A 15,269-nucleotide genomic window follows, 5' to 3' on the forward strand; every position below is an offset into this window, starting at 1 on the left:
TGGGTTAATTTAGAACTTATTTGTAAGCCGTATATAAGGTGGGTTATTTTAGATTCTCGTATTTAGTAAACAATTAAAGTTCGTATTTTAGATTTTCCCGTGCTACATACTTTTTCTATTCTACTCTTGCTGGAAAAAAATATAAATTTTTAGTCGCGATAAATTGATAATAACAAATGGAAATTAAATTAAAACCCACTACTTATTTACATTCCGCAATATACACTTCGGCTAGTTATCGGTCACACGTAACATAAATAATTGGGAATAGCTGTTTAGTAAATACATAATAGATATCACACCTGAATTCGAAGGTGTAGGCAGAAGAAGTGTATGAAATACATTTCGCTGTTTACAATGTTAGTCCCAAATTATAAAGGAAGAGTTTATTGCCATTTACTGGATACGTAACCAAACTTTGGGCTACTATACAGAAACATTCTAATATTATTTAGAAAATACTGTCAGTACTTTGCCCGAACCCGCGACCTCAGCGATCAGCTGCTGATCATGAGGTCGCGGGTTCGGGCAAAGTTGTGCTGCAGTTGGTTACACAACTGACCGCGTCGCAGTCAAACAACTGTTTTGTAATTTATATTAGAATTTAGTGAGACTTAACTTAACTCAATTAAAAAACCATACTAAAGAATTGAGTAGGTACGTAGGTACCTACATTGAAAGGAAACTCTATTGAGGGGTTCGGGAATGGTAATAAGGCAAGCATTTTTACTGCTTAATATTAGTGGCTGGTAATCTTCTACAAGCGCACAGCAGATCATTGCTTTCAAGTATTATTTTGCGTGAGCAAATAAAACATAATAAGCATTTTTTTATTAAAAATATAATTTACACAAAAAAAATAATTTAGGTGGATTTCTAACTTAACATTAGTGATCAGAACACGTTCATACATTCTTTGATAACAAAATTAGTTCTTAGTTCCCTACACCTACTTTAAATCCATCACAAAAAATGTGATTCAAGAAATTACATTAAGTTAAAGAATGCGACAACCGTACAGTAACAAAACTTACTGTTACGTTAATATAAAACAAAAAACAATCAATAATTATTAATTTCGACGCTGCAGAAAACATAGATTATTTAACAGCATTTGGCAATGAGAAGTCTTTGAATTCTCTTGAAATATTGTAACAAAATTCTGTTCAGAAGCCTAGGCAATCCGCATTCACGCAGATTTCAGGAAGCTTCATAAAATCGAGCCATTCAGGTCTTAAGTTTGTTTATTGTCTTTCACCTAAAAAATCTACGGTAGGTATTATAATTTTATTTACAACTTAAATTATGAAGACATTTTTAACCAGCGTATTGGCGAACAATTTTGGCCCATTGTTGTGGATAGTTTCGTTGGACGTACGATAGAGTGCGCTGGATCTGCTTCGTTTCTTGAGGCGTACATTGAGGACAGGCACCACGAAGCACCAATGGAGCGAGGGCTGAAAATTATAAAAAAAACCGTGTTTATCCATATGTTTGCAACTTTAGATGGAGTCCGTATCAGTAGTTGCAATAATAAAAAACCTTGTTTGAATCTTGCGGTGTGGCATGCTATTACTTCTTGTTAAGTATGTGAGCCTATCACCCAGTATAGTAGGTATAGTATGACTTTAATATATTTTTTTCTACAGAACATCCATCAACCTTGCTTAGGAAAAATTGTAGGAAAATAAGGGAAAACTCACTCTTCAACCGCTTGCCGATGGGGTCGCAGGGAGCTTCGCCGAGGGCGCACTTGAGCTGTCTCTGGATGAAGCGCTTGTCATTGAGCGCATCATCAAGGGCGGTGTCTGACACAGGGGGTCGCTGTGACTGCGCAACGCAGACCACCGCCAAACAACACACGACCAATGCGTACGAGATCTGAAATATACAACATAGCTTGTAAATAAACAGGTAACTGATATTTTTTTTGCGCATTGCAGAAATAGGTGCAGAATCTCTGAATCTTTAGTCATAAGTTTGTACTTAATATTATCAACAATTGCCGATATAATTAAGTTACGCCAAAAAGTCTCTACAAAACTTTTCTCTTCTTTCTCTCTTCTTCTCAAAAAGTACCGTACAAGTTTTGACGGAAACTTTGATTTCTCTATCAGTTCGGTTTGTTTGTCGAATACACAATTACAAAAAAGAATACATAATCGTTAATCGAGTTTATCCTTTATATATTCAGTTTTAAATATAATATTGACATCTTTCTAGCTTAGAAGTAACTAGAGTAGATAATATTATATAGTATTATACGCCGTCAGAGCTATGTTACCGCGGTAGAGTCGTAACTCGTAAGGGTCCGAAGATAGAAATCACGGCATTATGTGGTCGGTCACGCATCTTTGGCTACGGTAATAGTCAATTTAACAGTTTATTTACCTAGTCTGAACGTAATTTCGCTTGGCTGCTATTGAATACAGAGTAGAGTCGATATAGATTTCTTCTTATGGCCCCTCCCTAACAAATCAACGAACTAGGTAATAGGTATGCGTATAAAATAAAAGCTTTTCAAAAACTACTGATAAAGTATCCATTACGTCAATGAAGTAGGTAGTATTTATCTACTATTACCATTATTTCAGTTACAGACATCCGAAATAGTTTCAATTTTAGCGCCTTAAATCGAAGTTCATATGTTTGCATTTGTATATGTTTGTATATTTCACAGACACTAGGTACTTATTCCTGCTATAAACAAAGATTACACAAGGATCGTGATAAATGCGAAGGCGTGTTGTTGGACAGTCAGCGATTTGCAAGAAATGTGCTCACTACACGTGTACAGAGCAAAACAAAAGTGTCTAATAATGCTCATGGTTTGAGTAAGAATTTAATGCGCTAGTAGGTACATAGGTACAGGTTGTATCGCCATTTTTCGCTTTTCATCAGGTGTATTTTTGTCCTAATCCTTATCTATTTAGTTAAACTTAGGACAAACGCGTCAAATAAACTTTCCAAATAAGTCCTGCCTTCTTGATTATTGTTTCCTTGGTATATATTTTGACTACGTTCTTAGACAAATGAACTATTGAATGCGACTGTACAAGTTATTGGAGTGCTACAAAGGAGTCGCTACGACCACTGTGCGTGCTTGGAAACTTAATGAGTGTGTAATCAAAATGATCGATGCTTTGCCAATACAAATAAAATAACCTGTACGCCTGTACCAGTACAATCAATGACTCAAGCAATATTTTCCTCTACGATTTCGGCTAACTTTCAACCTTCGAATAAATCAACCTTCTTTTCATATAAGATGTTTATAGCCCAATGTAATGTTTAACAAGGATCGCAGATTACGTCATCCCTTTATTTAAATTATCAAAAATTGTGCGTACCTGCTGTACCTGTATTTTCAAAAGAGTGCACTTAATTGAGAGCAGGTATCCGAGATAACCCTTTTCTGGATCTTAACCTAATCGATACGCATATATATACATCTGTTGAATTTTGAAAAAGAATTACCACTAAAGTACCTGACAACTTCCGGTAGTTAAGACCTTAAAATGTGAATGAACCTGATGTTTGTCTTTTAAAGAGTCACTGTAAAATTTAAGTTCAAGTAGCAATTTATCGTAAAAGTTTACCATTCCGGAAATATCGTAAATGGGATATCATTTTATTTGCATTTTTGTATGACTATTACTCATTACACCGTGGAAATAAAAATCATAGGTAGGTATACTATATATATATCATAGGGAATATTCAATTTATTAGCTACATAACATTTACTAATATTTGTAAAGACAAACTCGTGGCTAATAAAACCTTTAATTAAATATAATAAGCTAATTCAATATAATTTACCAAGACCCGGCCTAATTATTTTATAATTTTTCTGTATTTTTCTTTTCGTATATGATCGTCTGGTCGAAGTAGATAATTTATTATTAGTTGGTTCAATGCGTATTATAATTAAGCGCAAAAACCTATAAAAGTAACTGTAATTGATTTCGCCTGCCTTATAATCAATATCTTTAACTTATACTTTAATCTTTAATCTATAAAATTCGTTACGAAAACGATTATACCATGAAATCATTATTTAAATAAAGATCGATTTTTATACTTAATAGAGTAATTTCAATTCAGAAAACATCTATTAATTCAACTCTGCATAAATAGAAGTTATTTGCGAACTGTTAATTAGTCGATAACGACCAATTTAGAAGACGATACTTCCCTATTCATTACATTATTATGTTACCAAATTTATGATTACAACATGAGAATACAAAATGGTAGGTACTTAAATATTAGTGAAACACGGAGTCCATACAAATGTTAGGTCCATATTGAAAGTGAAGTGAATGTAGGTTAAACTTTTACTAGAAGAATAGATATTTCCATATGAATAAGCGTCTTTTGCTGGTCTGCTAAAACATGTCGAAGTGCATTCAACGGAATGCCGACAGAAAGTCCCAGTCAATCTCTTTGTTAGTTTTTTGTAAGCAGCGTTGCAAAGCCGTTACGCTTCCATTTATTTTAACAAAAATCAATAACTACAACTTAACGGATTATTAACATTTCTATAAGCGAAAAGGAAGCAGGTAAGTGTTGCATTGTCTAGAAAGCAATTCATGTAAGTTTCTGGGTATTTTTTGTTAAATGTAAGTAAAAGTTAATCCTTTTAGGTACCAAAGACATGGACACTAGACGTTTATTCAAGTCTTTATCGGCGTGGGAATATTATTTTTGGGAAGCAGGTCACAGATGTTGACAAAAACTCAGATTGCTTTCGTATTTTTTCATAGTAACGTAATGTTTTTAACAATGTCTTCATCATATTACCGACATGAGAAGTACCTAACTATTGCCTAGAATTATTCTGTAAATGTGTGGTTTTTTGTAGACAGTGGCCATGTAATACATTCTAAACAATCCTATAATAGGACCCATGATTTCAGAGATGTTCACACAAACTATATAAAATTGCGGCGACGTGATAAATGAACGAAATTGTCGCCCTTCGCCTACTTTACTTGACTGTAGTGAATCTTAATGGCGGGCTGTGATGTTATCACCAATCTTTACAGTTTACGGCAGCACGTGCGGACATTAGACATGCTTGATGCTGTTTCCATTTAAATATAAAAATGATGATCTTCACGTTATGTAATAGAAATCAGTAAATAAGGCTCTGTCGCGGTAATGGTGTTGATCAACGTCCGTACCGCAACTGACTGCATGCTGTGGTCGTTGGTTTGATTCCGAAACAAGAACAGAATAAAATGTTTGTGTGATACACATTTTTCTTATGCATGTACATGTGTGTTAATCTAAATATACGACTATCTCTATTTTGCAGGTTTAAATATCTACAGAAATGTAGGGCGTAGTGGTTGTTAAAAACTTGATATTGACCGATAGTCAACATTCAGACAGACTGGATAACGACCCGAGCAAAGTTGACATAAACTCGTCATCGATTTTGTTCAGTTGGTTAAGAAATATGTACTTTAGGACAAAGTTTAAAGTTTAAGTTTCTAATAAATGTAAATAAAGCATGAAGTTTGTGTTCTCTTTTAACTCAATCATAACAGACAGACAGACAGACAGAGCCTTCTGTCCACTGCGCCGTCTTCACCAAAGAGACTAAAATAAATGAATATCAAACGTGTGCGTATAATATCACCGACAAATAGTACTTAACAAATAAAACCATCATATAGAGCGACTAAAACTAGTTTTTAGCATAGTGCTTATATTAGGGGCTTCAATCGGGCTGTTTAAAAAGTCAAGCCTTAGCTTTAGGTACATTTTAATCTACGGAGCACTTGTTTTTTCTGATTAATATAACAAATGCATGTAGCATTTGTTATATTAATCTAAGTCTATGGAAAAAGATGTCGCTTCGTCCAGAAAACAATAAGGTCATTTATTTATTCATAGAAGGTAAGTTATTATAGTAATGTTGTTCAAAATGCTAATATGTGGTCTTAACGATTCGTAAAAGATACTTGCGGTAAGATTCTCAGAACTAATACTTATTAACGTAAAAGTCGTAGGTACGTTTCTATATGTGAAAACAACTTAAGTCTTCTTTTTCCAAGTCTTTCAAAACCAGCTGATTAGACACACTTTTGCATAATCCCTATTATGTGAATAGAGATCGTAATGTTTATTTATCAAAAAAATATCGTAGAATTAGTGAGTCAGTAGAGCATGCGGTCCCTAATTTGTTTTTAACTAGGACAAATGTTATGCAACTTTCGCGCGTAAAGTGATACTAACTAATACGTAACTATCGTTTGCATAATGATAAATAATAATATATGATTACTATTCTCAAATCTCAATTTTAACTTAGAAATATACAAACGTGCCTATGTTTATGAAATTTTGATCAATGCTCTGTTCGCTAAAGGTGTAAGCGAACGATGAACTGCAGTCAATAAACACACCAACACCTATACCTACTTAATATACTTATGACCACTTATTTAAAGTCCGAGTAAAGACCTTAACAGGTACCAATAAACCGACTGTCCTTCAACAAAACCTACCAACATTATGAAAAGCTCGAATCGTGTCGCCAACAGGAAAACAGATATTATGGAGAAATTGCAATACTTGAATGCAACTCACCTGCATGTTAGAAGTGACGTAGATATGCGGCTCGAAGACTTGGAACACTTTTACTTTCTGTGCACTGGTGAGCTGTTTAGTTACAGATTGACCCGGATCTTAGTGTTATGATTTCTACAGTATTTCACGATATTTTCTCGAAGCCAGTGAAGTGTTTAAGCGTGCGTCTGGTTGGAGAATGCTGGAGCGAGCCGTGGTGCCGTAACCTCTTACTTAACTCGTCAATCCCCCCTTTTCGACTTGGCTGTACACACTCGACCAAGCTGCACTGAGATTGTGCGTCAACGTTACGTGAGCGACCAGTGTGAATAAAACAACTAATTATTGCATTCATATATTATATATTTCGGTGGACACACGCAGTGGGACAGGACGCTGTGACGCTGAACGTCATACATTTGGCAATAAGTTAACGATGATCGATATTATTCATTATTCATCAACTCGATATAAGGACAAGTATTGCTGTAGAGTAGGTAAGCAATAAGTCTGCCTCATTATTTTGAATTTCTTTTCATTGATACAGTTGAAGGCAGGTCTGAGATGAGGTATTACAATAACATTTGTAACTTGATGATTATTATATCTAGGTACATACAATGTACCTAATTGGTTTAATACAAATTAGATACCAAAGTAAATATTTTCTTTATATTACAACATTATCAAAAATAAGGTTAATTAGTTTATTATTATTGAAATACAAACAAATTTATATAAAGCATTAGTTATAACTAATTCTTTTGTAGAAACAAATCGATTAGTTACATTAGCAAACAAAATACTTAACCTAATTAACGTACAAATTGTGGATTTTAATCAAATGGTTTAATTATTTATTTAAAAAAATAGGTTATGAGACAAAGAGGCATATATGTTTTGATGTAAAATCCAAGAGAAACGGAAATGGAGGTGTTCCCTAATCGATACACACAGATTATATTTAGGTACTGGAAAAATACAATTTGATAAATATGTAAACAAATTCTATGAGCATACGCACTTAATTGTATTAAAAATGTAATAAAAATATAATCCTACCTATAGTAACATTTTAGTCGTATGATGTATCGATTCAACCATATTGGCGGACGATTTTGGCCCACTCCCATGGATAGTTCCTTTGAACATAAGCGAGGGTTCGACGAATTTGACGAGTTTCTTGTGGCGAGCATTGAGGACACGCTCCTCGGAGGACCAATGGGGCTACGACTGAAAATAAAAATTAAAACATTGGTCTCTATATATAACTTGTTCAAAAAACAATGTCTAAATAACAGGTCCAGACTTCAAAAATGGCTGATTAGTGTTTCCTTTCTAAGAACCGGTTGAACGATACTCATTACACAATGTCAATTTCTATTTGGAATACCAAGAATACAGATTACAGACACGGTTATCAAGTTGTTTGCAAATATCCTGCTGTTAACGCTCACGGGTTTTTCCAATTAACCAACGTAAAAATAATTGAGGAGGAACATGAAGAAAAATTTTGCATTTGAGAATAATTTTAATGCAATTGAGAATTAATCGCTAGGAAATCGCACTTATATCGAAAATGCAAAATCAGGTTTTTAAATAGTAAATTAAAGTATGCTTATTACTTTAAATTAAAAACAGATTTCTATGATATTGAGTAGGTAGGTTTACAGATACTGAATTACCTTTTTACCCCGTAAAAATCATTTCTCGCGGTCAAAGATTTTGGCAGAAGGTAGTAAGTAAACTAAAGTGTAAAGAATGAGTACGAAGGTAGGTACTTAGTATTCCAAGTCCATACAATTCCAAACTTATTTTAGCTTATGAAGTCACTAAAGCAAAAATACTTAGACCTAGAGAAGTTCGTTACTTGTAGATACTTTTCGCGTAGCTAGTTTATAAATAACCTTAACCCACTTGGACGTAGAGAGCCAGATTCTGCAATAATTTAGGTTCAAAGTTTGTAAGTGAAAATGTTCACTGCATTTTATGGTTTACGCTAGATCAAGTAGTTAGCCTAGGTATATAGGTATATTTATTAGAAAGTTAAATAGCTAGACTCTTATTAGCGAGTAAGTGGTTTAAACATTGGTCTGGTCACAGCAAAGGCGTTCACTAATTATTCAATTAAAGGTATAAAGAAAGTTTATTGATTACGGCCTACGGGTATTAATTTTAGTATATCCAACTAATTAATTTATTATCGCAACTTAATTGGCTGACCTCTTTATAAGAATTGTCTGCCATGGAGTTATTAATTGAATGTAAATGTAGAGTTATGTAAGTTCTTGTATTTGTCCTTCTGACTAGCTCTTAAATACCCCATCCCAAATTGTAGATGGCCAGCGTGGTGAACTCAAGGCCTTCTCATTATGGGTGGTGAGAGACCCTTGCCCAGCAGTGGTACATTAAGGGGTGACATTTATAATCCTTAGTGTCAAAATCGTCAAAATGTTTTGCTTTCTTATGTATTACTCTCATTCATAAAAACTACAAATTACTTTACCTAAGTCCCAGAATAAATCCGCCCCTGAGCGAGTGTTTTTAGTCACTTTCTGAGTTCCGCGGGAAGTGTTTTAGATAAATTCCTTGTACTAATTATTCTGAGCATTCGAAAATTATTATTATCTTCTGATCGATTATCTCATTCCTGTAAAAGTGATTATGGCGAACCCGTTTTAAGGATCAGAATAATTAACGTTTCACACGAGACAATAAGTTTGAACTTAGCAGCATAAAAGAAAAAAGATTATGTGGACTCAAGTACGAATAAAATACAAGTAACCCAGTCTGCACAATGATTTCTGTGACAAAGTCCGCCATTAAACACTTCCCGCGGATGTCGTAAGCACTCGCTAAGAGATTAGCAGGAAAGGCAGGGCACCCACCTTTACAATTTTATTATAACCACTAGCATGAAACATCCCATTGTGATCACTAATCCGTAAGTTTAGCGTGGTCATTTTACGAATTCAAATAACATTAGGTACCTATTTTAGTTTTTGGTAACTCTATACTGGTATTCTCATTTTATTAATTTTTACTTGGGAAAAAAAAACTAAATTGTGCGACAAGTACCTATTCCCAGAATATATTTTGATAGAAAAACCTATTCCTACTATATAAAAATCCATATTTGGGTGGGTAAATCTATTATTCGATCTCTTAATCGTTATACATGTTTCCGAAGCTATGATTTAACAAATTGAAGTAGTTTTTTTATAAGATATAATAGTATTATGTATAATTCTATGACTTCATTCTTGAGAGTTTCATAAACATAGTAGAATAGAACAATTACACACGAGCAACTAAGTATATCTAAATAAATTATGCAGATTTCCACACGTGATGTTGCGATAGAGAAAATTTCGTTTTATTCATGTTTTTTTAATTTGGTGCATGAAAAGTTTATTTGGTGTTTAATTATTTTCAAATCCTATGAAAAATAATGTTTTATTTATTGTAAAAGTATTTAAGGTTCCAGAGAAACCAGACTGCCCCCTTATTTAACCTAGTGCCTAGACAATAGAGGTAATAGCTTAGTGTGGAACCGAGTCCATGCTTGCCATGCCACCAGATTTTTATGTACCTTGATTTCAAAAAGAATGTAGGCCATCCACCAAAATTACTTGCTGGATACATTTCATGCGAATATTATATACTGCGAAAGTAACGTCTTGCATCTGTTATACCGTCACGGCTTAACTTCGTCCATTGCGATTCATATAACACTTGTCGGTGCGATAGCCATAGACAGAAATCAGTGATGATAACCCATATCCAGGCAAAGGATATAGGCTTGATGAGGTTCATATTTCCAAATAAGTCTACTCAGGTGGAACGTTTAAAAGCTTAACAAACTTACTTCTTAGTCTTCTGCCAACTTGATCGCATGGTCCTTCACCAAGCGCACATTTGATGTGTCTGTGCATCGTGTTCCTGTCAGCGAGGGTCTGTTCCAGTTGAGCGTCGGACATCTGTGGTGCTGCCTGCACGTACAGGCCTACTACCACGCTGACGCACACGTAACTCAGTAATACGAAAACCTTAGGACAAAAATACATTTTACTTATTTTAAAGCTACAGCTGCCCAAATAAGATATATTTTAGGAAATCATTTCTTTAACAATATTTTACTATGCAACTATAAAGCTAGCTTAGATATCACGTTTTGTGCACAGGTTTCTTTAGCATTATAAAAAGGATTTTCGGTATTGCTCCTTAGTCCTTACACATTTTATCAATTAAGAAGGTAATTAAATAAATACCAGACACCTAAAACACAAACCTAGAAATCCAAAACTAACTATCTATATACATAGTTAGTTAGTTTATATACTCGTATAGGTACTTATAAAAATATAAACTGAATAATTCTAAAGATCGCACAAATAGCTCATAGTGCTTAAATATGTGTCCTTACTTACCTGCATATCGTGGAGCGACACCCACTTCTAGCACTGATTTAAATAAACTATTATCACAGAATTTTAGGAGTAGAGAACAATGTCAAATATTCGGGTTACGTCGGACGGGCGATTAGGGAACGACTGGCCACAATCATCGTGTTAATATCGTCACTGGGAATGCGGTCCTCACCTCTTTGTGTGGTGATTATGTTTGAATAGAGGGCTCCTTAGCGATAAGTAGTTACGAAGAATTTTAAAGAGACTCCGCCCATTTACGAAGGATTGTCAGTAAATGGAAGTAGGTAAGTAGGTACTTACGATTTTGTCTTTTGGAAATTCTACTGATTATTGCACTGACGAAAATCTTGTCTGAGATGACTTGACTGGCTTGTCCTGTGCTATAATTCGTTGCTACTTTTATCAAGAATTAAAACATCACGAGCAAAGCTGAAACGATGCATTTGATTTGATAATAAAATACCTATTATTTATGTACTATACCTATAAAACTGGTTATGTAGTACCCATATAGGTATTCCCTTAATAAAAATATTTTAGGCCTGTAGCACTTCCTTTTGTATACAAGTTTACGATCATTTAAATTTTCCGCGCTAAAGTGATAAAAGAAAACTTTCCTTCCGTGTCGTAAGGCGCTCCTGATAAGCAAATGTTATACAACATTATCTTTATATGTATAAGAAACTGTATTAGCCTTTATATTCTAAGGCAGCAATATTGACATTAAGCAAGCAGCAATTTTATTATAAAATAAATATTTTAAGATTTACATTACAGTCTAACACAAAATCATCTTTTATAAACCACTGCTAATGTACCTTATACAGTAAGAAGAGAAGCTCCCGTATACAAACTGAGACTGACAGCTTAGCATTAAGTTGTCGGACTATATTTAATTTTTAGCATTCATATACATGTAGGTACCTAAATATTATAAATTGTAAAATAATTAACAAACGACATAATTATATCCCTAACTGCCTCTTTGGTCTTTAAATACGCCTGGCTGATCACAAGGTCTGATTTTCGATTCCTCAGTCAAGCAAAGAACCGACCTAATACCTACATAGGACTTAATAACAATTTATAAAAAAAAACGCAGATACTGCCTACACCTCGTTATGTCCAAGCGTGATGTCATAAATAATGAAGGGAAATAAAAATCACAAACGAAATAATAAAAAGCCCTCGATTTACTGAATCATAAGTGAAGTCGTATAGTATTGTATTTTTTTTTATTTACACTTTCATGTTATAATCTTTTATTTTTTTTTTGTTCCACATAGTTGACAGGCCAGACACAAAATGATATAAAATGTATCAATCTGAAATTTGTTGTTTGTTGAACATTTAGAAATGTAAAGTAATTTTGAGCGAAATTTTCACAATTATTGCCAGCAAAAAAAAACAATCACTGGTCTCCTGCTATTTCATCTGATATTTAATTATGTTGTAGATGTAAGCTTTTACTCATAATAAATACAAGGGTCAAACTAATATTAATAGAGAATACATTCAATACATTTCAATTTTATAGTTATTGCGAAATTTGGTTAAGTCGAGGCCAACCTTTTCTCCAAACCACAGATAAAAAAATAAATATTCCTTGGTTCGTCTGTTCTAATTACACTTAATTTTTATTGTCAAAAAACAATGCTGAAACATAAACACAAATAAGTTGCATAAACATAAATAAAATTAACTTAACAAGTATAGTAAATAAAGTGGTATTCAGTGATAAGTTCATGTAAACCGAAGTATAACAACAGTAGTTATCATCTAATTAACTAGTTGTCATTCAATCATATGTTAGCAATTATTTTAGTGATGTCAGTTTGTTTACTAATGATAGAGTAAGTTAATGTGAAAGATTTTGAGAACTTTTATAATGAATACACCAGAAACAGCTGGCGAATCGTCACGTAAAGGACGAGAAAATGGCGACGCATCAAATGAATCTGAGCGCCCACTCAAGAAAGCACGTTTTGCGTGGCAAGTCAAAGGCAAATATCATTTAAAAAATGATATTAATGAAACAGTAAAGACTCCTACTGAAACTGCTTTTTCTCCTGATGTATCTGAAATTTCTGGCAGCAGTAGTAATAATGACAATAGAGACACTGAACAAAAGTTAGAGATTTTAGGAGATTATTTGAAGAATCCTGTTAACAACAAACTAAAGACTGTGTTTATAAATTCTGATCAGTCTCTTACACCAAGTACTGGCTCAGCAAATGATAGTTTGCTCTATCCACAATATGTCAATCACCATGAACAGAGTGTTAATAGCAATGTATTAAAATGGACAAGTGCAAGCAGTAATAGCTATAGCCTTCACTCTATATCCACAATTTTGTCCCAAAATTATGCAGAAGATTTGTGTATAGCTCGATGGCAATATAAACAGGTACATTTTTGATGTTTGTATTGATAGTAAATTAATAGTAAACACTTTCAGTACTTGTGCAATAAGTTACTTAACAAGGTGAATGTGGGTTCATACTAGAATATCACATAAGTAATAATATGTTGTTCATCTCAGTAACACTAGTTATAAGCTTTTTACTTTGATGTGTGTTTTTTCATGGAATCTAAATTACTTACCTAAAAATGTCTTATTAAATTACTTTTCAACTTTTTTCAGATGGTGAAAGGTTCTGTGGATAATTCAATAAATGTTGCATTAGACCGATTGATGCAATCTCAATCATCACTCGACCATCCCTCCCGGACTGCGGCACTTGATGCAGCTCAATTTGTCAACAATTTGCCTGAAGATAATAGTGTTGAAAATGAAGGAATACTTATGGCTATATCAGCACATGGACTACAATTTCAATCTAGATGCTTGGCATTAGAAGCAAGGGCACTACATCCTCATAGTACTAGTAGTACCAATGATGATCAAGAATGTAATGATGACACAAATGATGCTGATGAATTTAATTATGATGATGCTCTCACTCTCTCACCCTCTGATGATGAAGAATCTCAAGAAGCAGCCAATCAAAGTGATTTATCTTCCAATGAAGATACGGCATGGTCAGACTCTGATGACCAAAAAAATGAGAGGGATGATACAACATTATATACATTTCCAGATGACAGTAGTCAGCAAAACCCAAGTGTTGAAGATCCTATTCATGATTCTGTTGGCAATAGCCGACATGCCTTCCTGGATGAAGCCATTTTATTTGCCATACACAGCAAAGGGTTGACCACACTTGGTTCTGGTTATGGCTAGTAGTAAACTAACTTTTCACTTAGTTAGGTTTGTATTACCACAAGCTGATATGTCTCTAACCATACAAGTTAATTGTTTCTACCCATTTTTATTTTTATGCAGTTCCTTTATGTAACAGTTTTAGCATGTAGTAATCATTTATTATATTTTAGCTACTGCATAAAACGAATCTTGTGGCTATTTTAATTATCAAAATGTGGTAAAACAATCCTTATTTTTCAATAGGTCAATATTATTATGTTGCTTGTAAAGACTTATTAGGCACAAATAGTTTTTTGTACTATGGGAGTTGTGCAGTTCCGCCATGAAATCAGTATTTTAAAAATAATAATTATATCCCAGATGTTTACATGTACATTTGCAAAATATTGTATATAGTACCTATGTATCAATGTGATAAAAAAATCTTGAGAGATACATGTGTCAAATGTTGTAGCAAAGTACAAAAGTTTCAAATTTGTTGAAACATATCAAGTGACTGATTTTGAAACATGGGAATATTACCTTTCTTTTATTACTAGGAACATTGTAAACAGCATATTGTTTATGATTATTTAAGAAATATCTGTCCATTACATATTATATAAAAAATATAGTTATAATTTTCTAAATATTGCATAATTTTCCTTTTTTTTATACAATTAACATGGTCAATGCATTTTAACGTCTTTTATAATCTGAAGAGTATTTAATGGTTTAATGATATACTTATTTACTTTAATTTGTTGTATTCATATGAATATTATAAGGAATGATTGTGGATTGTAGTAACTTTGATTACATAGACTTAGGATAAATGTATGCCATACCTACTGACATTACAGTCAATAAAAATGATACTCAACCTATTTTGTTATTATTATTGCGAAGCTACTGGCTGGTAGCAGCCAGCAGTATTTCATTGTTCATATTGTTATGCATCATTCATTATGCAGCACACTTTTTATAAGAATACACCTGTGTAGTTGGAAACTAGTGGTTTGTTCTTAAAAAGTGAAGACAAGAGGTGTAAT

General features: G+C 33.5%; 2 protein-coding genes across 2 annotated transcripts; one reads left to right on the forward strand and one right to left on the reverse strand.

The window, feature by feature from the left end:
* Positions 1-823: 823 nt before the first annotated feature.
* On the reverse strand, positions 824-11,168 carry LOC142978893 (uncharacterized). The gene is made up of 5 exons (XM_076123500.1): positions 11,013-11,168; positions 10,451-10,631; positions 7,697-7,815; positions 1,704-1,881; positions 824-1,457 (listed from the first exon to the last, which is right to left on the reverse strand). Exons 1-5 carry the CDS (start codon positions 11,016-11,018, stop codon positions 1,318-1,320), a joined length of 624 nt encoding a protein of 207 aa, XP_075979615.1. The 5' UTR covers positions 11,019-11,168; the 3' UTR covers positions 824-1,317.
* Positions 11,169-12,561: 1,393 nt separating this feature from the next.
* On the forward strand, positions 12,562-15,104 carry LOC142978895 (uncharacterized). The gene is made up of 2 exons (XM_076123502.1): positions 12,562-13,419; positions 13,657-15,104. Exons 1-2 carry the CDS (start codon positions 12,901-12,903, stop codon positions 14,254-14,256), a joined length of 1,119 nt encoding a protein of 372 aa, XP_075979617.1. The 5' UTR covers positions 12,562-12,900; the 3' UTR covers positions 14,257-15,104.
* The last annotated feature ends 165 nt before the right edge of the window (positions 15,105-15,269 follow it).

The sequence above is a fragment of the Anticarsia gemmatalis genome, chromosome 15 (assembly GCF_050436995.1).
Source record: "Anticarsia gemmatalis isolate Benzon Research Colony breed Stoneville strain chromosome 15, ilAntGemm2 primary, whole genome shotgun sequence".
Lineage (NCBI taxonomy): Eukaryota > Metazoa > Arthropoda > Insecta > Lepidoptera > Erebidae > Anticarsia > Anticarsia gemmatalis.